At 37.3% G+C, this 27,200-nt stretch overlaps 1 protein-coding gene across 3 annotated transcripts; it reads left to right on the top strand.

Annotated features, from left to right (window-relative positions):
* Positions 1 to 26,541, top strand: HSPH1 (heat shock protein family H (Hsp110) member 1). Of its 3 annotated transcripts, XM_023208774.2 has the most exons (19): positions 1 to 531; positions 3,131 to 3,188; positions 7,223 to 7,363; positions 8,147 to 8,269; positions 9,958 to 10,057; positions 11,167 to 11,300; positions 11,716 to 11,960; positions 12,733 to 12,961; positions 14,425 to 14,531; positions 14,788 to 14,921; positions 17,400 to 17,605; positions 19,234 to 19,365; positions 21,893 to 22,030; positions 22,872 to 22,997; positions 24,070 to 24,177; positions 24,278 to 24,397; positions 24,603 to 24,764; positions 25,645 to 25,801; positions 26,052 to 26,541. In XM_023208774.2, exons 1-19 carry the CDS (start codon positions 425 to 427, stop codon positions 26,078 to 26,080), a joined length of 2,556 nt encoding a protein of 851 aa, XP_023064542.1. In that variant the 5' UTR covers positions 1 to 424; the 3' UTR covers positions 26,081 to 26,541. The 3 variants fall into 3 exon arrangements, with proteins under 3 accessions (XP_023064542.1, XP_023064541.1, XP_023064543.1); XM_023208773.1 differs by having other exon boundaries at positions 25,645 to 26,541; XM_023208775.1 differs by lacking the exon at positions 19,234 to 19,365 and having other exon boundaries at positions 2 to 531; positions 25,645 to 26,541.
* Positions 26,542 to 27,200: the final 659 nt, after the last annotated feature.

The following is a 27,200-nucleotide window of genomic DNA, read 5'->3' on the forward strand; positions in this document are numbered from 1 at the left end:
GGAAGCGGAAGTGGCACGTGGAGGCGCCGGTGAGTAAATGCCGCAGATTCTGGAAAGTTCTGATCAGTGCGATACATAAGGCTGAGGAAGTGGGACCTCCCCTTTTGGGTCGGTAGTTCAGCCCCGGCGACGGTGTGCGAGCTGCGGCAGAGTGAGGCAGGCAACCGGAGGTGCGGAGCGACCCGCGGAGACTGAGCCCGGCTTTCTCCCGGGGTTTCTCGTCTGCCAGCCGCCGCTGTCATCCGGGAGTAGGAGGCGCCTGACAGGCCGGCTGTCCGTGTGTCCTTCGGAGTGTCAGAGGAGCGGCCAGACCCCGCGGGCCGGAGCCGAACGCGGCCGGGCAGAAAGCGGCGGCAGGAGGAGCAGGCAGGCGGCCGGAGGACGCAGACTTAGACCCGAGGCGGAGGCGGACCGCGAGCCGGCCATGTCGGTGGTGGGGTTGGATGTGGGCTCGCAGAGCTGCTACATCGCGGTGGCCCGGGCCGGGGGCATCGAGACCATCGCCAATGAGTTCAGCGATCGGTGCACCCCGTAAGTAGGAGCCTGCGAGGGTGGATGGGAGGAGGTTCTGGGCCCTTAGTGTGGGGACCCCAAGCTGGTTGGCTACACCGATCACCGCGGCAAACGGAGGCGTTTGGGCAGCGGCGCATCCCTCCGTGGAACTAGGGACCAGCGACCCGGCCAGAGGAGGGATGGGGGGCTTGCCACCACGAATTGGAGAAGGGATTGTCTCAGGGATTCACGGGGGCGAGAGGAGTCCCAGAGTCGAGACACCGGGTCGTCACTTTGTGCGGGTTTCCTACTGGGGGATTTCAAAACCTCCTGGGGGTCGGGCTGCGGCAAAGCCCGCGATTTCACTCCCTTGTCTTGGCAGGTTGGAGCCTGCGCCTTTCGCGGCCGCCCCCATATCCCCACCCGGCCTCTCTGAGCTGGCTGAGCCGCCTCCAGCTTGTCCTCCTCCCTCCGCGCATATCTTTGCGCACCGCGGAGCCGGGCTGCCGGGCTTTTTCTTCCGCATTGTGAATCTCGAAATGAATTGGAAGCTTCCAGAGCTTGTGTCGCTGCTTGTCCAGTGAGCAGGCGAACTGTTAGCGACCATGGAAGCAGTCCTCTGAAAGATTAGCCCACCTCTTTTTACCCAGTCTCTCCGTTGCTAACATTGTTGGCCTTAATGCCCGGGATCATTGTCGAAATATGTAAACGTCCTCGTTTTTGCTCTTTGCCTTTCATGAGGAATTGTAAACCGTATTTGTAAAATTAATTTTGCACAGTTTATGTAAAAGAGAATAAAAATTGCATACTTCTGGGCTAGAACGCCACAAGATAATGGATGTCGTCACGGAACTAAATATTCTGTAGGAGCCTAGGGTGGGCAAAGGGCAACATTTTAAAAAGCAAGTTTCGTGAAGGGATATTTTCGTACAAGAATATATACAAATATATCTGCATGTGCACTGATGAAAACAAATGCTTCCATCTCAAGGCAATTACTGTACCTAGTAATTTTTTTCAAATGTCCCAAGCCCAGGATGAAAAGTGCAAAGTGAAAACATTGAATCCAAAGGCAGAATGACTGGGCTAATGCAATTATTTGGGTGCTGAGAACGTTTATGAAAGTTGAGTGGAAAATCTGAGGCAAAAATATTTGGCAATGTTAGTAACGTTAGGAAGACGTGAGCAACCTGCACGTCTACCGCTGCAGATAAAAGTTTGTTTTTTGGTTGTGTTAAGGTTTTTCGATTGGAGTTTGGTAAGAAAGAGAAGAGTATTTCAGGCTTACATGCTTAGGTGCAGTTTATACTTTGTTCTGGTTGATCCAATAAAAGAAAAAGCTTTTCAGAGGAGAGTAGGAAAAAAAAGTTGTGCAGTACAGTGACTACTGTGTGAAACCAAAGACAAAAAGTGTGGTCCTGAAAAATGTGAACCGAGGGCAATATTGGAGTTGCCCTTTATATGTTTGTTGAACTGTAACTATGGTTGACACTATTGCATCAGCTACTAATTGCTATTTCGAACAATTAATCTGATTCTCCCGTAGGAAAATGAGTAGATCCATTTTGCAAGTCTATAGTTATTCTGGACTTACAATGATGCTCTTGATTTTGGACGGTTTCTTGTCTAGCTCCTGCTTGGACTCTTCTCTGGCATTTAGGATGCTGTTCTTTTTAACACTTGCTCAGATAATACAGTTTGAGGATGTTTCTATTACAGCAAATTTAAACTGTAGGGTGGTACTTAATGCCCTCAGTATTTTCCCGTTTTGCTCATCTCATTTACCGTTACTCCTACCTAAGCAGGTAGGAGTAACTCACCCAAAATTAGATTATATTTGAATTAGTAATCCAGAATTAGATAACTCCTTTAATCGAAAACCTAATTCACTTACTGTCTCCTCACAAGACTTTTGAGCTTGTCTCTGCTCTGGTTGCTGTGCAGTGGCATTTCCATGGTGGCTGAGAAGGTTGTCTCACGATTACAAGTCACTTTCCATCTCTTCAAAGCAGATTTGATGTAACTGATTAGTTACTCCTTTTCCTCGACATTTATATTGTTTTGCGATGCACTTGTTGTGCATCATTTTTTTCTTTCTCCGGTAGAATTTGCCAGATGGGAACCTCTGTGCTCTTTAAACTTCAGAGGTGTAACTTGGGTTCATTTGTTTGCGTTTGCATAAAAACTTTTGATTCCTAAAGAAGCAGCTGGTATATCAGAACAAAAGTCGGTATGACAATGACATTTAGATTTGTACAGAGTCGGTGACTGAAAGGTAGAGTCACATCCTATTTTTTGTTAGTCATGTGTGTAGGGTCAAGTTAATAATACCGTTTACGTATTTAAAACATTTTCAAAGTTAATGTTCGGTTCATAATAACTGGGAACCTGGAGGATTCCTGAGCCATGAGCAGACATTTTTGGGGTGGTAGAACTGCCACCTAGGTTGGATTCTCAGAGCAGCAGTTAAGTGGAAGCCCCTTTTGAGTATCTGATGAAAGCTATAGACCTTAAAATTGTGCTGTGCTTGTTCCCTACCCCCTCATGGGTAGGACATTTATATTAGAATTTTTCTCTTGTCAGTTTAAAATATCAACATTTATGCTTTTTAACATTTTTGAAATATATTTTTTTCTAGGTCAGTCATATCATTTGGATCAAAAAATAGAACAATTGGAGTTGCAGCCAAAAATCAGGTATGTTCCTTGAAAGAATTCGGATCACTTTTTAAGGGGGAGTTTTTAAAAGGAAAATCTCAGGAGACATAGAAGAGGGTAAAGTGTGCTTAAGCTTACTTATTTTTGAGTTTTAGAAATGTCATTATGAACCTTCAGATGATGATACTCTTTGCTTCTGTTCCCTTTCTCTTGTTTTATTAAGATCGACTTTAACTTTCTAATCTACCAACCTGCACTTTTTTTTTTTTTTTTTTGAGATGAAGTCTTGCTCTGTCGCCCAGGCTAGGGTGCAGTGGCGCTATCTTGGCCCACTGCAACCTCCGCCCCCCGGGTTCAAGCAATTCTCCTGCCTCAGCCTCCTGAGTAGCTGGGATTACAGGCACGTGTCACCACGCCCATCTAATTTTTGTATTTTTCATGGAGATGGTGAGACTAGTCTGGAACTCCTGAGCTCATGGTCCATCTGCCTCAGCCTCCCAAAGTGCTGGGATTACAGGTGTGAACCACCGCCCAGCCTGCCAACCTTAACTTTTAGTAATTTTTTGCTGCCTTTCATTTATCTAATTTTTAGAAATTATAAACAAGACATTTTAAGTTCGTGTGAATTTTCTCATGATACTCATTTAAGAGATTCCTTTTATAGAAGGAACGTTACGTGTTTAAAAGCCTTTTCAGGTTACTTAGTAATTAAGGTAGGACTGGGAAAAATTTTTTTATTTTAATTTTACTTTAAATTCTAGGGTACATGTGCACAACGTGCAGGTTTGTTACATATGTATACATGTGCCATGCTGGTGTGCTGCACCCGCTAACTCGTCATTTACACTAGGTATATCTCGTAATGCTATCCCTCCCCCCTCCCCCAGCCCATGACAGGCCCAGTGTGTGATGTTCCCCACCCTGTGTCCAAGTGTTCTCATTGTTCAATTCCCACCTGTGAGTGAGAACATGCGGTGTTTGGTTTTCTGTCCTTGTGATAGTTTGCTCAGCATGATGGTTTCCAGCTTCATCCATGTCCCTACAAAGGACATGAACTCATCCTTTTTTATGGCTGCATAGTATTCCTTGGTGTAGATGTGCCACATTTTCTTAATCCAGTCTATCATTGATGGACATTTGGGTTGGTTCCAAGTCTTTGCTATTGTGAATAATGCCACAATAAACGTAAGTATGCATGTCTTTATAGCAGCATGATTTATAATCCTTTGGGTATATGTCCAGTAATGGGATGGCTGGGTCAAATGGTATTTCTAGTTCTAGATCCTTGAGGAATTGCCACACTGTCTTCCACGGTAGTTGAACTAGTTTACAGTCCCACCAACAGTGTAAAAGCATTCCTGTTTGTCCACATCCTCTCCAGCACCTTTTGTTTCCTGACTTTTTAATGATTACCATTCTAACTGGTGTGAGATGGTATCTCATTGTGGTTTTGATTTGCATTTCTCTGATGGCCAGTGATGATAAGCATTTTTTCATGTGTCTGTTGGCTGCATAAATGTCTTTTGAGAGTGTCTGTTCATATCCTTTGCCCACTTTTTATGGAGTTGTTTGATTTTTTTCTTGTAAATTTGTTTAAGTTCTCTGTGGATTCTGGATATTAGCCCTTTGTCAGATGGGTAGATTGCAAACATTTTCTCCCATTCTGTAGGCTGCCTGTTCACTCTGATGATGGTTTTAAACTTTTGCTGTGCAGAGCTCTTTAGTTTACTTAGATCCCATTTGTCAATTTTGGCTTTTGTTGCCGTTGCTTTTGGTGGTTTAGTCATGAAGTCCTCGCCCATGCCGATGGCCTGAATGGTATTGCCTAGGTTTTCTTCTAGGGTTTTTATGGTTTTAGGTCTAACATTTAAGTCTTTAATCCATCTTGAATTGATTTTTGTATCAGGTGTAAGGAAGGGATCCAGTTTCAGCTTTCTACATACGCTAGCCAGTTTTCAGGACTGGGAGAAATTTTTGTCCTGACCTGTGCTGTTTAAAAAATATGGTAGCCATGTACTGTATTGAGCATTTGAAATGTGGCTCGTCTAAATCAAAATGTGAAGTATAAAATACACATGAGATTTTTTACTTTTTAATCATATTGAAAAGTAAAGTATGGTATCTCATCAATTTTTTTTATTGACTACTTATTGAAGTGATAGTTTTTAAAATATATTGCCCTAAGTTAATTGAAATTAATCCAATCCCTTACTAGTTTTTAGTGTGGCTGCTAGAAAATGTTATGTAGGTAGCTCCCCTTTATGCTTACATATAATTCTGTTGAACAGCACTGATCTAGGCAAGCCCCTTGGAGGTGTAGAGAAAAGCAGTAAAAGATACATGAAATGCTCTTTGAGAGGCTCTTTGAAATAGAAGACATTTTTCTAAATACAGAAAATAGTATTGCTAGAAAAGAACATTTTGAACTGTATCTTAGTACTGTATTGTATGTTACGGAATGTATTTAGTACTGACCTATTAAAAAATTAGGTCAGGTTTGAAAACAAAAATCTGTCTCTTAAAATGCTTATGTTGTAATAAGAAATTGGCACTTTATCAAACTTGGAATCTGCTTTCATTAGAAAATTCTTTCATGTTTTCCAATCCTTTGAATATGTAGATTGGATTTAACTTTATTTCCTTTTTACATTGGAAGAGCGATATAACAAAAAGGGGTGAAAAAAGAAAGAAGAAATAGGCACACTCAGAATGATGTGTTCAAAAGGATAGTGGGACTTCAGTTGTGACAATCCTCTAAATGTGCCCATTTGAGGATATTGATAGCCTAGACCTAAAATTCTGTTGCATCTTTGTGGTTATGTGAGAAAGATCTGTTGAGACTCACATTTGACCAGTAGACTACATCTCAGTTTTAGACGCATAAGGAATTTTAAGACCTAAACTTGCTTGAATTCTATGTTGTTTGAAAATTAGTACTGCCAAGCTAACTGTATTCTTCCTTTATTCAAAGAACTAGGTAAGAGAAAAAGTAAATAGTAGACTGTTTTGGTATTTTTAAGCTAATACTTTCAGAATTCTTAGTTTTCAATCTTAGAGTTATTTCTTGTTTCAAATGAAGTACGTTTGAATGAAATGTGGTCTGAAGTGGGGCTTTTCAATCTAGAGTTTACCTAAAATATTTAACCAAAACTGTGGATTAAAAAAACACCATCTCTTAGAGCAGTTTAACAAACATGTGCACCAGTTGTGTAAGATAGCAGTTCATTGTCTTGTTTTTAAAAACCATGGCTCTCAAGTCTTCACAATATGCGCATGCTGTTGAAAACACTGGGTTACTTAGAAACTTTTTGAATTACTCTTCAGTCTCCTTTTTGGTGTAGATAACTAGCATTTGATGCTGTTGCTAGGAAAAGTAGTGATCCATGTATTTTCTGGCACAGAATGTTTATCCTGGCCACTTAGCAATTTATTAGACTATAAAAATCAACTTTTTTTTTTTTTTTTTTTTAGACCGAGTTTCACTCCTGTTGCGCAAGCTAGAGTGCAATGGTGCTATCTTGACTCACTACAACTTCTGCCTCCCAGGTTCAAGCGATTCTCCTGCCTCACCCTCTCAGTTAGCTGGGATTACAGGCATGTGCCGCCATGTGCAGCTATAAAAATTAACTTTTTTAAACAAAATTATAATTTGACTATAGCGCCACTATATCTGTTCATTCGTTGGGTATAAAACTTCACAAGTTTAGTGGGGGAAAAAAGGAATGAAAGAAGTGATAAAATTCTTGTGTGTTCAGAGCCTTTAGTGATAGTTTCACTGTCTTTTTATCTTGCAGATTTTGAAATCTGCTTTAAAGTCTGTAGTCACACTATTTTGCTTCTTGTTCTGTCTTGCTGCTTACTTACCTTCTGGCATTTTCTATAGGAGAAGAAAAAAGTATAAATAAAATCTGTTCATAGTTGGGAAATTCGGTGAAACTGATGGGCCTCAGGGCAGCTTATGTGCACTCGTAGGGTTGGTTCGAATTGTAAAGTGACTAAATAAAATTACTGAAAGTACTGGTAGGTGGTGAAATTAGAGAAAAAAAATTAAAATCTCAAACCTCTTTTTGCAGCAAATCACTCATGCAAACAATACGGTGTCTAACTTCAAAAGATTTCATGGCCGAGCGTTCAATGACCCCTTCATTCAAAAGGAGAAGGAAAACTTAAGTTACGATTTGGTTCCATTGAAAAATGGTGGAGTTGGAATAAAGGTAATATAATTGAGCAACCTTAGATTCCTTGATAGGAGACTCCTTCATCCATCCATAGAGAAAAATACTGACTTATTAATACTTAAAAAGACGAACTTATTTGAGTTACTACTCAAATTTCTTAATTACACCAGGTGGTCTTTTTGTTTTTTATTCAGCTGTTTTTAAAGTATCATAGATAGATGCTAAATTGTCTTTGAAAATTATTCGAATGGTAGTATATATGCTATAACTTAATTTGTGTTTCTTCTGACTCTTTGGCAATTATAAAATTGAGGTTTATTTGGTGTTGGAAGAAAAGTCAACATTGTGTTCATGTATCAAATGAAAGTCTGTTCTGAGACAGCCCAGTGGCAATTGTGGGGAGAGCAATAGTGTAATAACACCAGGAATCTTTTTTTAAACTTGCAGAGGTATTCCTGTCTTGTGATCAACACACAATAATATTTATCCCAGTGATTCATCTCTTCAGTTAGAGTGGAAATTTACTACCTTCTTTAATGTTTTGACTAAGACTTTGGGTGCGGTATATCTGCCCTAGCTTTCTTCCCCTCCCCTTCATCTTTAGGTAGAAGTTCTTTCTTCCTTTTTTTTTTTTCTCTTTTCCTTTCTCTCCCCCTTCTCTCTCCCCTTCCCTTTCTCCTCCTTTTCTTCCTTCTTTCCAAAACCACTACAACAATAAAGATTTTATGGAAGGGAATGTGTGCTAATATTTGGAAGTTAAATACTGGCATGTAGCTTCAAGTACTACAATGTTTAAAACATCTTTTCCCTTCAATATAGGTGATGTACATGGGTGAAGAACATCTATTTAGTGTGGAGCAGATAACAGCCATGTTGTTGACTAAGCTGAAGGAAACTGCTGAAAACAGCCTCAAGAAACCAGTAACAGATTGTGTTATTTCAGTAAGTATAATTCAGCAAGGCAGTGTGTTTTATTTCATTTGGCATTCTTTGTATTACTTTTAAGTATCAAATGTGTGAAAGCTGTTCTTTTACTAGAGATCATGTTCTACTGGACTGTATTAACATGTGTTCCGGAGCATTACAAAGTAGATTTGAGTGGTATTTTTAGGCAGAAGCTGCAAAGGTTCTTGACTGGAAATCAAAATCTCGTGTGAGGCTTTTTGAAAATACAGATTTTGACTGGTTCCATTTGGGAGTATTCTGATACAGTTAGTTGCTGCACTATCAGGCTTGTACATTTAACACAGGAGCTTTTCACAGGTGAAAGAATTCTACCCTTCGTTGAGAAGTGAGTGCATTAGGAGTTTTAAAATGTAGCCTACCAGTAGTGACGAAAGCTAAATTTTTAGCACTAGCAAGCCTGTTACCTTCAGTGGACAATTACTAGTTAGATTATCAAGGGGTAATTGAAATGAACAAAGGTCATCGTTTTTTTGGACACCAGAAAGGTAAATTCTGCTCACCCAGATGTCTTGAGTCACTTCTTGATATGTTGTGGGGTATGCTTTTGGACTTAAATACAGCATGGTCTTTGCCCTATAGTATGAGCAATGTGGCCAACTGAGATCAGTCAGCAAGAAGCCTTTAAGAATGAATGAAGCAGAAGGGCTAACATTTCTCCTGTTGTCCTTGCAAGATGGGAATTGTTTTAATGTCTGCCAAATTAAAGAATTAAGTTATAAGTCAGTGCCTTCTCCCTCCCCACTCTCCCCTCCTTTTTTTTTTTTTTTTTTTTTTTTGCCACAATTTTTTTCCCGTGGTGAACTGAGAAGCTGATGGAGGAAGTGTTCTGATTTGAAAGGTGAGCAGAGATCTACCTTTGCTCTTGCTCATGTCTCTCTCTCAAGCGTCTACAAATATTTTGGACAACTTGGAAAAATCACTATACTAAACTTAGGTACTTTGCACTGAAATGATTCTATGAATGTGTTGTTAGATACTTTTTTTCCTGAATAGTAGTATCCTGAAGTGCTGCACTAGAAGTCAGTCAAAAAGAATTACAACTAGAATAGCACAAGTCAATGCTGTAAGAAACTTCAGCCCTTGAGCTGTTTTTACTCTTAGGAGAATCAAAAGGCTTTGCCACAAAGTGATTTTGTAATCTTAACATGTTGACTGAATTAAGGAGTACCTCAGTGAACAGCAGAACTGAAAGGGTGGTGGCTGGCATGTGTTAGAATTAGCTCTTTAAGTTCCTGTAGTTTTTGCCTATAGTTTAATTGTATTAAACATTAAATGTTGACCTAGTGTTATAATTTCCTAATGCCAGTAGAAACTTATGACTAGTTTGGAAGCAGATTTGATCTGCTTTAATTTCAAGTTTTCTCTTAGATTTATGCAACTTTTTAATATGTCTTATGAAACTCCTGATTAATTTTTATTTCAGCTTAAACTTGGTTATAATAAAGACTATTTTGATCTTGTAATTTTGGGACAGTCTTTTCAAAAGTAGTTACTGTTTCTGAAGGTTAAGGAGCCTGCAGGAAACTAAAACCCTATTTCTGTTTTGTGACTTGGTGAGACACCTACTTGCTGGACTGTTGTGAATTTACAAGTGGTTTGTGAGGAATTTCTAAGTATATTTTGTGTTCTAGATAATTCAGAATTGTTTGTTTGTTTGTTTGTAGGTCCCCTCCTTCTTTACAGATGCTGAGAGGCGATCTGTATTAGATGCTGCACAGATTGTTGGCCTAAACTGTTTAAGACTTATGAATGACATGACAGCTGGTAAGGAAAAAGCACTTGTCGTGTAGAAGTGAATATACTATCAGAATTATGGATGTTCAGTGTTATTACTTTCGTATAGGTACATAAACACAGCCTATTAAAAAATCAAGTCAGATTTGAAAAAAATCTACCTCTTACAATGCTTATGGTTAATGAGAAATTGGTACTTTATCAATAAACTTGCGAATCTGCTTTCATTAGATAATTCTTTCATGTTTTTTCTTCCTTTGAAAATGTAGATTGAATTTAACTTTGTTTCCTTACAATACATTTATAGTTAGGAAACAAGTTTTCCCACAATTTTAAAATTCTGGGCTTTAAAACTACCTCGGCTTACAAGTAACTGGTTTAGTGTAAAAAAAAAATTTACTGAACTGTAGATAGGTGATCACTTACCAAATATTGCTTTAAGCCTGTACTATCTGAATGTGTTACGCTAGGTATTGTGGATATACAGTGGTGATCACAGCATCTCTTCCTTGAGCTTTCATTAGTTTATTATGGTTACAGATGAACAAAAAATCACTTAAGGAAAAAAGTCAGTTTTTATGCTGAAAAATTTTACTCACATATTTGTTAGGTTTTTGGAAAACTGTTAAATATTAGTAAAAATAGGTTCTTAGGTGTACCTGTTTAGAAATACAGTTTAAAGTTCAGAAGAAAAACAGACTTTAGGGTTGATCAGCTGTTTACCTCGGATCTAAAAGAAAATTGGTAGGCACTGCAGTTGCTGTAGTTGTATATTAAATTCTTAATTTTTTTGGATAAGCAGTGTCCTAGCAGGTTGTGGTTGAAATGTAAGTATTGCATAATGAGTCTGATACTGTGTGTGACACGTGGTTATGTTTCACTGTATTCACGCCATATATGTTTTGTCTAGCACATCTCCATATATTGCAAAGCGATAGAGCATTGTTCTGAAATCAGAAAGAGAGTAATAATTAATTCCAAGAAAATTGGTGTGAAGTCAGGTATAAAAGGAATGTAATGTGTTCACCTTTAATTGTTTCAAGTTAATAGTCAGGCTTCCTGCATGTGTAATTTTATGTAACAGTGAGATTCCTAAGAAAATGTGAACCGAGGAACTGAAACATACTTATTGTTTTTAGTTGCTTTGAATTATGGAATTTATAAGCAGGATCTCCCAAGCCTGGATGAGAAACCTCGGATAGTGGTTTTTGTTGATATGGGACATTCAGCTTTTCAAGTGTCTGCCTGTGCTTTCAACAAGGGAAAATTGAAGGTAAAGTCATACGTTGGAACTCAGTGTCCAAAACACATTAAGTGTTGTGACTTTAAGCTACTGAGCCTCTTTACTAGGCTTTTTCTTCTTGGTAATGAAGAGTTTTATTTTAGGTAAAGATGTTAACAAGAAACGGTTGCTAAGGTTGATCTCCATAAAGATGATGTAATTGTCTTAGCATACTCTTAAGTGTTCTTGTTTCGGAAAGAAGAGGCTTTTGCAGTTATTTTCTATGTAGTCATTTAAAGGCAAAAATATCTTAGAGATTTATTCCTGACTGATTTGGATTTCATGTTATAATTTAAATATAGTCTTGAGTCTCTTAGTCTTTAATTGTTTGAGTAGTAATATTTAAGATACTAGTTACAAATGTGATTGAAAATAACCAGACTATTTGTTGTTTCAACCAAATTAGGTACTGGGAACAGCTTTTGATCCTTTCTTAGGAGGAAAGAACTTCGATGAAAAGTTAGTGGAATATTTTTGTGCAGAATTTAAAACTAAGTATAAGTTGGATGCAAAATCCAAAATACGAGCACTCCTTCGTCTGTATCAGGAGTGTGAAAAACTGAAAAAGCTAATGAGCTCTAACAGCACAGACCTTCCACTGAATATCGAATGCTTTATGAATGACAAAGATGTTTCCGGAAAGATGAACAGGTGTGTCTTGAATTCTACAGATTAATTAGATGGAACTTTTTCTGAAACTAGCCCAGGTGTCAGTTCTAGTGGGTGTCGTTGAGTCTTGGCCTACATTTCAGAATTGTGTGTTACATGCCTGTGGCTGGAGATGCTGTTGTTTTTATCACCACTAGCTCTAGGGGCCCTTCTGTGAAGAGAGCTTTTAAAAATACCTTTGTTAAGTACTCTCGTGGGTCTAAGTACTACCCTCAAGTCTTCTTGGTATTTTCACTTTTTAGTATTTCTGGGCCAGTAATTGAATACTGGTTTCACAGAGATACTGTGCAGGGACTGGAAATAACCATTGAAAGTAATGAGAATCAGATCAAAACATTTAGAAGGGCTGGACCTGTTGGTACATGCCTGTGGTCACAACTTTTCAGGAGGCTGAGGTGGGAGGATCCCTTGAGCCCAGGAGTTTGAGGCTTCAGTGAGCTATGATTGTGCCACTGCACTCAGCAAGACTCTGTCTCCAGGGGAAAAATTTTAGAAGTAAAATGGCAGTCATAAGCAATATAAAATGATTTATTTGAGTAATAACAGGAGAACTGATTGTCTTCCTCATTATCTTTCTGCACCTGTTTGGTATATTTATCAAAGACAAAAGGGCGATAAACTACAGTACAGCTAAACTTGGCCCATGTGGGATCCAGGGTGTCTGAGGGGGAAAATAATGAAATTCATTGGGTTATCAAAAGTAGAACAGGATATTGGTCTTAACCTTTCTAAAAACAAGTTTTTATTTGCTAAGGTCACAATTTGAAGAACTCTGTGCTGAACTTCTGCAAAAGATAGAAGTACCCCTTTATTCATTGATGGAACAAACTCATCTCAAAGTAGAAGATGTGAGTGCAGTTGAGATAGTTGGAGGTGCTACACGAATTCCAGCTGTGAAAGAAAGAATTGCCAAATTCTTTGGAAAAGATATTAGCACAACACTCAATGCAGATGAAGCAGTAGCCAGAGGATGTGCATTACAGGTATTTTCTCAACTCTGCTTTTGCTTGGTGTACAGTCCTTAAACAGTTTCCAGTGTTTGTCATGGTAGGATAATAAACAGAGACCTGTGTCTAGGTAGCAGAAGGACATTTTAAACAAACCCGTAAAACTGTAGGGAGAAAAGGCCACTCGAATCTAAAAGATCCAGTAAATTTCAATTAAAAGAACTACCAAGCTGGTGTTTCTCAAGCTGAGAATCAAAAACAGGTATGATTCTGAGGATATCACAGAAAACACAGCTGAAACACTAATAAACTGTGTGGTGGTGGCAGTTGTTACTTACAAAGCACACAGGGAATTAGAATGCTAATCGGATATAATAAGGAATTGATTTGGGGCAAGTTTTCAGGGTGTTAGGAGTATTAACAAATGGTGTTAGAAAATAGATAACCTTCTCTTATCCCCAAATTGAGTTTTAATCCGCCTATCAGATAAAAAGGCAGCCCAGAAGCATGAAGTCAGTTTGGTGAAAAACACCAAATCTAGAAGTTATTTGGTATAAAAGAAAATATTAGTTTATATTTAGGATATTACAGTCAAAAAAGATCTAAATAGTTTTAAATAAAGTTTCAAGTTAACATATTTGAGTTTTAAGCTAGTTGGCAGTTTTTAAAATATAAAACAGGATTCTGTAAACAAAGGTATTTAGACTGACTGCCTTTGTATACTTATAAAAGGAAGAATATGTAGATACTAATTATTAATGATAATCCGTTATATTATCCATCCTGTTCTATGGGGTTTTTGTTTTTGCTTTTTTCTTCATAATGGAATATGCCTCCTTTAATTAACTCTGATTCCTTCAAGTATTGGAAGTTTATATTTTCTTCAGAAGTAGAGCTAATTTTGGCCTCTCTTTTGAAGGATCTTATACTAAATGATGATCTTTTTTGGTCTATTCAGCTTAATCATCTATTTAGCTATTTTTATATGTCCTGTCCAAATCGGGAATTGTCTGCCTATCTGTTGGGTGTTGCCTTTCCCAAATGTGAATTTACCATTGCTTTCTTCATTTACAAAATTATTTGAAAATAGGAACATTATGGCCCTTTGGGGGGTTTCTCAGACATTTGGAAAGCAGTGTAGACAGAACTGTCCATGTATGTATGTGTACATACTCAAAAGTGATCTTGAAATTGCTGTCAGCAAGGCATTTCTAGAAAGACCAGTCTGTTTTCCTAATCCCCATGAAACCTGTTGTTGATGAACTGTCATTATCTTAAGATACATTATTTGTCTTTGTACCTAGTAATTGGCATAGTATTTAGATGGTAAAATAAATTCTTTGTTTAGATGAAATACACTGGAAATGATTTTGGAATGTGAGTTTTAAAAAAAAAAAAAAAAAAAAACCCTGTCCATCCATTAGAATTCAGTTTTATATTAAAAGATGACTGGGAAGTGTTCATGTGCTCATGATAATTTTATTTTATTTTTTTTTAAGTGTGCAATCCTTTCTCCGGCCTTTAAAGTTAGAGAATTTTCCGTCACAGATGCAGTTCCTTTTCCAATATCTCTGGTCTGGAACCACGATTCAGAAGATACTGAAGGGTATGTAGCAGAAAATAGCATTCAGATACTCTAATGTAAAGAAGAAAAATTAACAGATGACTTCTCTAGTGGGGAGTCATTAATTTACCTGGAATATTCCAACAACCAAATCTACCAAAATCTTTCTCTCATTTTGGTATTGTAAATGATGAGATAGAACTGATAAAGATTTTAGAAAGTCTCTTTTCTGTTTGTATAGCACAGTAAGCATATTTAAGTACTTCATCTGCTCAATGCCTTTTTCTTTTCTCTCCAGTGTTCATGAAGTGTTTAGTCGAAACCATGCTGCTCCTTTCTCCAAAGTTCTCACCTTCCTGAGAAGGGGGCCTTTTGAGCTAGAAGCTTTCTATTCTGATCCCCAAGGAGTTCCATATCCAGAAGCAAAAATAGGTAAGCAGTTCAGTTCACTGTGTATATTTTACTCTTTTAGTTAAAGACTTAGCTTCTCATTCATTGTACAAACTTTGAAAGTTTTCTTATTCTTAGCGATGTTGAGGGGAACATAATTCTGTGTGAAGACATTTTCCGTTTAGAATAATGGTGGTGGAGAAATAACTTCATTTTATTGAGTCATCTGGTCTAAAGATAGAATGACTTGGTAGTTCTGCTGTTACTTGGAGTTTTGCCGTTACTTGAAAGTATATATGTATGTATGTGTGTGTGTGTGTGTGTGTGTGTGTGTATATGAACGCTTTAGTATTTTCACTATTCTGATGATACAGTCTGTATGTAAAGGATTATCCCTGCTTTTAATACTAAGTTTTTCTCTAGGCTAAGTGTTATTTGTAGTCTGTTACTTCTAATTTAAAACCTGAGTTAGCGACCACTGTGAATCCACTTCTCAAGTGTATCTTTGTGTTATCTTTTCTAAAGATAAGTTTTTTTGGGTACATATTTTGGGGGGACACTTGACACCATCCATCTACTTTTACCCATAGTAAGTCTCTTTCCCAGACCATGGGTGAAATTTGCCAATATTGCTAGGTCTTTTCAGGACACACCCTTGCCTCACACCTTTTCATAAATAAACTGTTTGAAGGAGTCGAACCTGATCAATTGTGTTTTCTTTCTTACTACTTTAAAGGCTAAAATGTTCTGACCCAGAGTTGTGGTGTATTGTTTTTAAAACAGTTTTCATGAATTTATTGTTAGGAAAAGAAATCATTGCATGTAGACTTGTAAGATTTTGATAAATTGGAATCTGTGCATTAATTACTGTGTGGAAGATAAAATCCCAGCTTTTTGGCATGGCATCTAATTTTTCATGTTTGATTGAAACTGAAAACGTCGCACATTTTGAGCCATCTTACATCCCACTTTCCAGAATAAATGCTGTTTCTTTAGATAGATGGATCTTTTCGGAAATATTTCCTCAACTACTGATTTGACAATTAAGGTGTATCCTTTCATCTTTCGGTGACATTGTAATTAAATCTGTAGCTCTGTGTGTTTATATAGACAGCACTTTAAACACTAGGCAGTTAAATCTCATTTAGAGCTTCGCACATAATAGTTTCAGAGTACTTATTTTTGACTCAGTGGTCTCTAGAGTAAAAGTACTTATTTGTAGCTATAACTTAAACCTAGCACTTGCTTCTGTAGTAAGTGCTCACTATACTCAATCCTCAGAAGCATAGAAAAGTTAGGTAACTTTTGTAACAGGTCACACAGCCAGGTTTCAAGCCCAGATAGTCTGGATTAAAGTCTACACTTTTACTTTGGGAGGCCGAGACGGGCGGATCACTAGGTCAGGAGATCGAGACCATCCTGGCTAATAGGGTGCAACCCCGTCTCTACTAAAAAATACAAAAAACTAGCCGGGCAAGGTGGCGGGCGCCTGTAGTCCCAGCTGCTCGGGAGGCTGAGGTAGGAGAATGGCGTAAACCCGGGAGGCGGAGCTTGCAGTGAGCTGAGATCCGGCCACTGCACTCCAGCCTGGGCAACAGAGCGAGACTCCGTCTCAAAAAAATAAAATAGTCTACACTTTTAACCATTAGTAATGTTCTGGAACCCCATTGTATTATACATAATAATTTCAGACTTTCATACAGATTTTGGCTCACCTCCCTTATTTTAAACAGCTAAATGTTTTGATTATTTAACCAAAAGAATGATATTCTTTAAAAGGTTATAGGATTAAAATTCAGCATGTGCTTGCTATCATTTTCTTTATGCTTTCAAACAGATTTTCATGTCTAGTTTGTGCTTACCCATCTGGAGAAGTAGGGTAGGAGGAGGCAAGAACTGCTTGTTATCAGTGTCTTACACTCAGTGTTTGCCTAGTGTTAAATAAAATAGTTATAAGGGTGCCCTTATCTTTGAAAGCTTTTATGGCATACTAAGATTAATCTCAAGTATATACATTTTAAGAAGTCATAATTATATATTAGAGGACTTCAATTTGGTAAAGACTGAGTAGAAAATTTTAAAACAGTAGTTCGCAGGTGTTTTTTTTTAGGTTTTGTATTTTTCTTATCTGTCTCCTTTACACAGATAGATTTTTAATGATTTATTAAGAGACAGGTTCTCACTTTGTCACCAGGCTGAAGTGCAGTGATGTGATCACAGCTCAATGCCACCTTGAAGTCCTGGGCTCAAGGTGTCCTCCTGCCTCAGACTCCTGAGTAGCTGGGACTACAGGTGCATGCCACTGAGCTCGGCTAATTTATTATTTATTTTTTTATTTGTACTTTTTTCTTTTTTTTTTTTCAGTAGACACGGATCTCACTATCTTGCCCAGGCTGGTCTCAAACTCTTGGGCTCAAGTGACCCACCACAGCCTCCCAAAGTGCTGGGATTGGCCTCCTCTACAGATTTAGACTTAATTCTAAAATTGTGATTCTGTGATTGTTGTTGTTGTTGTTCTAGGCCGCTTTGTAGTTCAGAATGTTTCTGCACAGAAAGATGGAGAAAAATCTAAGGTAAAAGTCAAAGTGCGTGTCAACACCCATGGCATTTTCACCATCTCTACGGCATCTATGGTGGAGAAAGTCCCAACTGAGGAGAATGAAATGTCTTCTGAAGCTGACATGGAGTGTCTGAATCAGAGACCAGCAGAAAACACAGACGCTGATGTAAGTTTGTGGATAAACCCTTGTGTTTGAGTAGAGTTGACTTAGTTCTAAGCTATAGGAGAAGTGAGTAGAGAAGGGTTAAAATGAATGTTTTCCTTCATAAATAATTTTGATCAGAATTTTAGGTAATGATAATAGCACTTGCCAGTTAGTGGTAATATACAGCTTGAAATTTGGTGAATTGTGACTCAATTCTGTGTAACTTAATTTGAAGTAACTAGTATATGACAGAGTAGGTGATGTTTCATTGAGTTGGGATTTTTTTGGTTTTTTGAAGATGTAGACCACACGTTGAGAAGTCGAATGTTGACTGAGGTTTAAGAAACTGAAAAACAGACTGCTACAAAAACTGTTTGAAATAGCTACCAAATATTAAAGTTTCTAAAATTGTATGACAAAATTGGCTTTGATATTTTAGAACTTGTTTTTGTTTTTACATGGTTTTCTGTATTGTGGGAGGAAGGACGAGAAGTGTCTGTAGCATGTAGTAAGAGTTGTTATCATTAGCATGAGTTGTTATCATTAGCATTAGTTCTGTGTGGTCAACGGAAGAATTTTAGGAAGCTAAAGTATTACAGTAATTACAGTTTGTTTCTAGGAAATAAATTAGAAATAGCTTAAGAGGGAGGCAGTGTGGTGTTTTAGTAAAGAGGTGAGAAAGTGTGTTTCTAGTGATCACTGTGTTACCTTTCTAGAACATCTAAGGAACATAAACATTCTGAACCTTAGTTTTATTCTCATCTAGAAAAATTCTAATGTACAGTAGTTGGTTAAATGATGAGTGCCATATACTTTCTCAGTCTCTTTAGTACCTTTTGGATATCAGGAATGCCTCGTTTCTAATTACTTCAGTGTCTATCTTAGAATCTTGAAGCTAAGAGAAGAAAAATATGAGAGAGTTCAGTGTGGGCAGAAAGTAGTTAACCTAGAATATTTCCTCCCTCTTCCAAAGATGGGTAAAGATCAAGCAAGCACTAATTTATTAGGGATTGAGGGCTACTAAAAAAGAAAATTAGGAAACTCTTAGGGTTCATTCTTCTTTTTCTTTACCAAATTTTTAATTAGGATTGTTAATATGTAGCGTTTATTCTTTACTGGTTATAGCTGGATCACAAAAGTTGGGGACACAGTGAGTCTTGGGTATCTATAAACTGAAGTGATGAATTCCGAAATAACTGATAATTGCCCATTTTATGTAACTGTTTAGTATATTGAAAATGGAGATATGTTGAGATCCACGATGGCTGCTGGTAAAATAGGTTTGGAAGCTTGTTTCTAGGAAAGAGGCCTGGAGTAATCTATTTCCAGTGCCTTAGAGAATTAATATCTGTGCAAGCTTAGATGAGCTTCCTAAGGGAGAGTTCTTGATTCTTACCACATCAATTAAATGCTTACTTGTGTTATTTAACCATATTAACTGCTGTCATTCAAAGAATTTTTTACAGGTTTAGAATATCTACAGAAGTTTTCAAGTACTTTGTGTTCATTTTGTTTTTATCCAGTACCTTTTCTCCCCACCTGTTAAGATTTCAGAAATTGAGTGTACTGTCTTTGGTGCCCTATAACTTTAGAAATTTATACAAGTACACCTGCTTTCTACATCCTTTGTGCCTGGGCTTTCATTTCAGAAAAATGTCCAGCAAGACAACAGTGAAGCTGGAACACAGCCCCAGGTACAAACTGATGCTCAACAAACCTCACAGTCTCCCCCTTCACCTGAACTTACCTCAGAAGAAAACAAAATCCCAGATGCTGACAAAGTGAGTGACTCTTCCAGTTCATTCCATTAGACAATGTTGCAACATGTAATCATTAATGATATCATTAAATTGCAGTTTCAAGAGCAAGCACCAAATAATTTCATTCTGTGTAGGATTTTTTTTCTGTTGATTTTCTATGTATTTTTCAACTAAAACTAGTTAGAGGTATTTAAGTTCAATTAAGGGAATTGAATATCCTGCTTTAAACCTAAAAGCTTCTCTTGATTAACTGCCACTCGAAGTAACAAGAGACCAATGTATACTGTTTGTTGTCTTTCAAAGAGCAGAGGTATCTTCTAATACCAAAGGCAGAACTTGATATTTCCCAGGGCTACATGATTAGTTTTCACTTGAACTAATCAGTTGATAAATACATGGGCTATAGGAGTCTAGTAAACTTCTTTCTCCTCTCAAGCCATCGGTCAAATTTAAGTAAATTAATTACGGTGGTCTGGTAGTAACCAGATTGCACTTCAAGGTAATTATTTTTTTGTCCTGCTTCCACAGTAGGTATTGGAAGCTAACTTAAATAGTGGTGTTGTGTCCCTTGGAAAATGACAGCTTGTAATCAGACCTTTAAGAGTCATGGTCAGATGGATATTGAAAAATTTCTGTTGTTAACTGTGAATCACCGTGTGTTTTGTAGAACTTTATTTTCTGTACAAGTTACGTGTAAATAATTAGCCTGCTCTTGGTTGTTTGGCTTCTCTTACATTCTGAGGGTAGAGTTTTTTACCCTCAGGCAAATTACAGAATCTTTCATTGGGTCAGGATAGGTTTTTATACTATGTAAAAGTTTCCAGTCTTTAATTTTTCCGTCCCCTCATTGATCCTGGGGCCTCCAGTGTGAGCTACGGGTCCTGACTGTGATTTCTGAAAGCTGCTGTCTGTTTTCTGCTGTTCAGTTGTATGATGATGGTGGTTATTTGGAAAAATAGCTGCTTAGTTTCAACAGCACACCCCTTGACTTGGGATGAGCATACACATCAGCTCTTGCTGAGAGTCTTAGTACCTGTCTAGAGCATGACATTGGGTAGGATCTCATGCTCCTTAGTTGTAGGTGTGACCACTAGTCTGAAGCCTTTTGGAGCATTATTACCCCTTTGGAGAGGGTTCCTCATCCATTCCGTGTTGAAATGCCATTTTGTGATGCTGGTTTTGTCAGTAGTTGGTTTAATTGATTACTATCAGGTTGTCTTGTCTTGATTTAACTTCCATACATGTACTGTTATCCATTTGTTTCCCAACATCTGTTGCTCTTGTCTTCCTGGGTGTGTGTTTGATTGGATTCATGTTTCTTTCCTGTGGCTCATGCCCTCAGAGCATGCATAATATATTGAAGGGTGGTGTGCATTAGAAGGAAAAGGACGTGTGGAGGACTGCAGGCTGATTGCCTAGTTCATCCATAGTGATACAGCTTATAGCACTTGGTAGGTGATTTCTAAGGAACAATGAGATCAGTCTCTGAAACATGGGATCTAGTTCTGTCTCTTTAATTTTAGGCAAGTCATTGAACTTTCTAGACCCACTTTCTTCGATAAAGTGCCTAAGATTTTTAATCCATTATAACTCCTCAAAATTATCTGTGGCTATGATTATTGTGCCTCATGGGCTAGTCTCTTCCCATTTTACCATCCTACCTACAGGATACATGTTTACACACTGTGGTTGTCATCTGATCTGTCATAGAACTGAGTCTGCTGAGTCGTGTTCTTTGTCATTTGTATTAGTAGGAACCTGCAGAAATGGAAATGCATAGCAAAGGCTTGGAAGATTGAAGGCCACAGGAGATACTTACTTCTTTAGCCCTGTATTTACATATTTTGAAAAAACTACATAAATGATTGGCGTGTGTCACATCAGTCCATTTGCTACTTTAAGACTGTTATCTCTTTTTACCTTGCAAAGTTGCTGTGAGAAATGATACAATTCAAAGGTGGATAGTAAGAATAATGTGTGTGTGTGTGTGTGTATGTGTATGGAGTAGAGATAGATATATATATATTACTCCAAGTTCAATAAGGAAATTTTAAAAGGCACTCATCAGCGTAGTGCTAGTTGTAATTGAAGCAGGCATACTGGCATATAGGGCCTATAATATTGTAGGAATTAAGATGATCCTAACCTGTTTTGCATTGGTCGAAGCTTATCCTAAGGTGACAGGTTCTAGAATCTATAAAGATAAGAATAATTTAGTACTTTTCACTTTTTGACTCATGGGATTTACAAGAATATTTAAAGGGGTTAGAAAATAAAGACTTGTGAAGAAAAGCTTTAGCAGGAGAGATTGTTCAGTACGAGAAGAGAAAAATATCCCGGTGAATTCCCAAAGGAAGGTATGGCATATTTAATAGCAGCCCTAATTTAAAATAGTGGGAATTAGGTGATTCTGTAGACCCTTCCAACTTCATGATTTTTAGAGATTTTATTTTTGCCCAAGTCATCAGTAAGTATGAGGAGATCTTTTTCGTGTTTTTCTAAGTGGGTTGTTTAAAATTTTTTCCTTTCTTTTATTCCCCTTCCTAAGGCAAATGAAAAAAAAGTTGACCAGCCTCCAGAAGCTAAAAAACCCAAAATAAAGGTGGTGAATGTCGAGCTGCCTATTGAAGCCAACTTGGTCTGGCAGTTAGGGAAAGACCTTCTTAACATGTATATTGAGACAGAGGTAAGTACTTCAATTAAGTATTTTTATTTTGAAATATGTTTAGTTTCTTGGCCCTGTTAACTATATTTCTAGTAGATAAATGGCCATAATTCTTTCTTATCCCAAGTTTTATATAGTTTTAGGGATAGGATGAAGCCAAAACTAATGAATTTTGCAGTTTAATTTTTTTTAACAAGTTTGTTGAATTTTTTTTTTTGTATTCATATTAGAGAGATCTATGCCATAGATAATTTTATGCTTGATATAACATGATTGGCTGAGTTCTTGTGAAAAAATTGGATGGCAGTAAATCATAACAGAGCACAGTACAGTTGGAATTTCATGGCACACTAAGTATTTCTATTAAAATACATTGTGGTTTTTAGTAGTCTGAAATTCTAGAATAATACGTGAAATAATTGAGATTTGGTTTTTCCATACTGAGGTGGGAACATTGTATTTAGGAGTTTATTTAACAATAAACTATAGTCCATGGATTTATCTTTGATTTAAAAATGGGGCAAAGTGGTGTGGCTGTTATACATTGGCCAGTATTAATCCGAAGATGGACAACCATTTATAAACAAGAGAACAAAATTACATTTAAGCAGTAGCTTGGTTTTTTGTTTGTTTGTTTGTTTGTTTGTTTTTAGCATTAAATATGAAGTCTGTGTAATCTGTTACAATGTTAAAAAAATGTCTTTTGGGTTTGTAGGAAGAGTTTGACGAGGTATGAATTGGAACTGTGTTAACACTAAAATTTGTTTTGTATCATGTTTTTTAAAACCCCAGAGTCTACACATTTAAAATTTAGTTTGAGTTAACTAGAAGACCGGAATTAACCTTTCCTGTTTCCTGACAGGGTAAGATGATAATGCAAGATAAATTGGAAAAAGAAAGGAACGATGCTAAAAATGCAGTTGAGGAATATGTGTATGAGTTCCGAGACAAGCTGTGTGGACCATATGAAAAATTTATATGTGAGCAGGTATGTCTTAGAGCTCTGTTTTTGTTCAGGTAGTCTCATATAAAGTGTTTAATATCAGAATTGATAGTTGAGGCTTAAGCCTTTACTCAGATAACTTGAACTTTTTGGAAACAGAAAACAAAAGTAATGGAGATAGAGGCTTATTGGTGATGAGCAGTTTTATTTTGTACTAGCCTACCGCTAAAACTCTTCATTGTTACCATCTAGAAGAGAGGCCCTATCAAATATTTATGTAGAGTCCGTGGCATTACTGTCGTAGGGTCTAGGATAAATACGAGAAAAATCTTTGCTTTTAAAGACCTCAAATGCAGTGACACTGCTGCCTTGGTAGCTTTCCTGTCATTGTTTCATCTCATAACGTGTCATTCCGAGAGCTTACTAAGCCCCGTTATTCCCCTTATGCCTTTTCTTGACTCCCAGTTGGTATGGGTCTGAGAAAATCCCAGAAGCACAACTATGAAAGATAGGACTTAGAAAAAAGAAACTGGATAAAAATCTAGAATGTAGTTAAGTGTCATTTAAAGTGAAATTTGGAGTCTGTTTTATTAATAGTTCTAAGGTCTCTGGGCTACCTTGTAACATACTTCAGTTTTAGCTGTGTCCTGACATTCTCTGAATTTCTTATGGTGGGGACTCGGAAGTCAAGATGACTGAACCAGGCAGGACCTCCCAGGGCTAGAGTAGAAGTTCATACCGTACATGAACCGGTTAGGAATGATTTTTTCGTGTGTTCAGTGATTGGCAACTTGTATAGCTTCCCCTTCAGTATTTGACGGTTGTGTAAGTCAACAAAAAATTACTAAGACCCGGGTTTTTTTGGGAAGTAAGAAGACAATTGCTCTTCAATAAACCACATTTCATTGTACAGATTGGGCTTCTAAGATAAATATTTTAAGTCAATGAGAGCCATTTTCGATGTCTTTATGTAACAAGGCAGAGAAGCCAAATCAGAGTGCCTTCCTAGATGCGATTAGCTACCTAGTGTGAGAATACCTCTGAGAAGGCCCCTTTGTTTTGTCATGAAAAATTCTGAAGTATGAGTGCCACTAATATTGTCATATTTTGTGTTAAGGATCATCAAAATTTTTTGAGACTCCTCACAGAAACTGAAGACTGGCTGTATGAAGAAGGGGAGGACCAAGCTAAACAAGCATATGTTGACAAGTTGGAAGAATTAATGGTAGGTCGTTTTCTCCCCCTGGAAGGTGGTACTTGTGTTTTAAACTAGAGACTTTAAAATAAAATTATGATAACTATTAATTTCTTGCATTTTATTGTAGAAAATTGGCACTCCTGTTAAAGTTCGGTTTCAGGAAGCTGAAGAACGGCCAAAAATGTTTGAAGAACTAGGACAGAGGCTGCAGCACTATGCCAAGATAGCAGCTGACTTCAGAAATAAGGTGAGTCAGTCTTTTTGTACATAGGGAGGAAGTTAACCTAGATTTTAATAAGCTAACATTTAAGCTGGAATCATCGTGAATAGTCTTAACTTTGAAATTTTGGTATTTGAGGTTAGAGGTAGATTTGAACTTCCTGGAAAGTTGGGTCAAATGAAATGTTATTGTTCAATGATTTCTACAGAATGACCATGTTATTTCTGTTCAGGATGAGAAATACAACCATATCGATGAGTCTGAAATGAAAAAAGTTGAGAAGTCTGTCAATGAAGTGATGGAATGGATGAATAATGTCATGAATGCTCAGGCTAAAAAGAGTCTTGATCAGGATCCAGTTGTACGTGCCCAGGAAATTAAAATAAAAATCAAGGTGAGTGTTACTGTCTCATGTTCACTGCTGGGTTCGCTTATGGACTCGAGTTGCAGTCATTTGAACCTTCAACATAGCCATTTTTCCTATAAATCTTTTACCTCATCCTGACTGAGACCAGCTTTTCTTAGTTTATTATTCTGTCACAAAATACAGAAGACCTCATAAGTTTGTTAAATTTTCCACTCCTCTATTTATTCATTCATTTCAACAAGTGTATTTGTTGAGCCCGTCATGTGCCAGTCCTTGTTCTCAGGATTAAACAATTAAGTGTGCAAAGCGTAGTCTCTGACCCTATGGAACTCATCTTGTAATGGGAAGGAGACCAACGGAAAACAAGTCTGTGTCATCCATCAGAGATGTTAAGTGCTATAGGGGAACAAAATAAGGAAAAAGGCCTTAGGAAATTCTAGGTCTTGTGTGTGAGGCTGGAAGGAAACTGGGAAAAGTGTTCTTCCGGAATAATGTTCAAACACAGTGAAGGTCAAGGAAAAGTGACCCTTTTAAGCACTGTCAGTTTCAAGCTATAAACTTGAATTCTAGCTCTTTCCTCACTAGTTTTCCTGATCTTGAAGTTACTTAACCTCTTTGAACCATTGTCTTCCATGAAGTGGGGATTATAATTTCTGTCTTTTAACACTGTTGTGAGGATTGAAGGAAGTAATATATGTAAGTACATAGTCCTAACACATCATGGAAGAATATCAATACTCTCTTTTGGTCAGACTGTAAACTGTGGTTTGGGGCAAGTGTAATGAGAAAATGTAATTATTTGATGTATAATTGGAGTTGTTAGAAAAATAATGGGTCAGGTATGTGGAGAAGCAGTTGAAAATGAACTGGATGGATCTGAGTTAATCTGATAACTATTTTCTTATAGGAATTGAACAACACATGTGAACCCGTTGTAACACAACCGAAACCAAAAATTGAATCACCCAAGCTGGAAAGAACTCCAAATGGCCCAAATATTGATAAAAAGGAAGAAGATTTAGAAGACAAAAACAATTTTGGTGCTGAACCTCCACATCAGAATGGTGAATGTTACCCTAATGAGAAAAATTCTGTTAATATGGACTTGGACTAGATGACATTAAATTGGCTCATTCCTTCAATTAATAAACTATTTTTGCCATAGTATGTGACTCTACATAACATACTGAAACTATTTATATTTTCTTTTTTAAGGATGTTTAGAAATTTTGTGTATTATATGGAAAAAGACAAAAAGCTTAAGTCTGTAGTCTTTATGATCCTAAAAGGGAAAATTGCCTTGGTAACTTTCAGATTCCTGTGGAATTGTGAATTCATACTAAGCTTTCTGTGCAGTCTCACCATTTGCATCACTGAGGATGAAACTGACTTTTGTCTTTTGGAGAAAAAAACTACTGCTTGTTCAAGAGGGCTGTGATTAAAATCTTTAAGCATTTGTTCCTGCCAAGGTAGTTTTCTTGCATTTTGCTCTCCATTCAGCATGTGTGTGGGTGTGGATGTTTATAAACAAGACTAAGTCTGACTTCATAAGGGCTTTCTAAAACCATTTCTGTCCAATAGAAAATGACTTTTTGCTTTGATATTAAAGATTCAATGAGTAAAACAAAAGCTAGTCAAATGTGTTAGTAGCATGCAGAACAAAAACTTTAAATTTTATCTCTCACTATACAGTATATTGTCATGTGAAAGTGTGGAATGGAAGAAATGTCGATCCTGTTGTAACTGATTGTGAACACTTTTATGAGCTTTAAAATAAAGTTCATCTTATGGTGTCATTTCTAAACTGCTGATTTTGTCACTAATTTAAAAAATGAGATGGGGGAGAATATGAATTATTCTAGCAGAAATGAAGTTAGTGTCTAGTTTTTCTTTTTTACTGCTTCTGTTATCTCTTTTCTAAGTGAAAATGTTTTTCTCCTGACAGAAAAATAGCATATGTCTATTACATTAAAGCATTTAAAAAATACTGTAAAGTGAGTAAAACTTAAAATCTCGCCACCCAGAAAAAAAATTAACACTTTGTTATACATCCTTGGAGCCTTTTCCCCCTAATGATGGGGGTATATCTGTGTGGGTGTCTACGTTACAGTGCTGTAGGCTGTTTTTAAAACTCTATACCAGGGAAATCAGTAAAGTCAGGTGTTGTAACTGCATAAATGTAGTGAGTTCATTATAAAGACATACTTAAAAATACCAGTCTTGCTATTGGTAGATTTAGGTGTTTAGTCTCATTTTTGCTGTTCTAAATAATGCTGCAATGAATCTATCTGGTTATTTTGTAGGCACAAAATTGAGGTAGTGTTGGAGGTAGGGGAGAAGACACATGCACTTAGGATAGATGACAAGTAACCAGCTGCTCACTAGGGTGCAACAGTAGATTTTTTTTTCGGTAGAGGTGGGGTTTCGCTATGTTGTCCAAGTTAGTCTTGAACTCCTGGGCTC

This window comes from Piliocolobus tephrosceles, chromosome X (genome assembly GCF_002776525.5).
Source record: "Piliocolobus tephrosceles isolate RC106 chromosome X, ASM277652v3, whole genome shotgun sequence".
Lineage (NCBI taxonomy): Eukaryota > Metazoa > Chordata > Mammalia > Primates > Cercopithecidae > Piliocolobus > Piliocolobus tephrosceles.

Excerpts from the sequence above, each read along its gene's own strand:
- HSPH1 (XM_023208773.1), top strand. The coding sequence starts at position 425 with ATGTCGGTGGTGGGGTTGGATGTGGGCTCGCAGAGCTGCTACATCGCG. Across the intron at positions 3,189-7,222 it reads GAGTTGCAGCCAAAAATCAG|CAAATCACTCATGCAAACAA; the intron begins GTATGTTCCTTG and ends CTCTTTTTGCAG. Across the intron at positions 12,962-14,424 it reads CCAGAGGATGTGCATTACAG|TGTGCAATCCTTTCTCCGGC; the intron begins GTATTTTCTCAA and ends TTTTTTTTTAAG.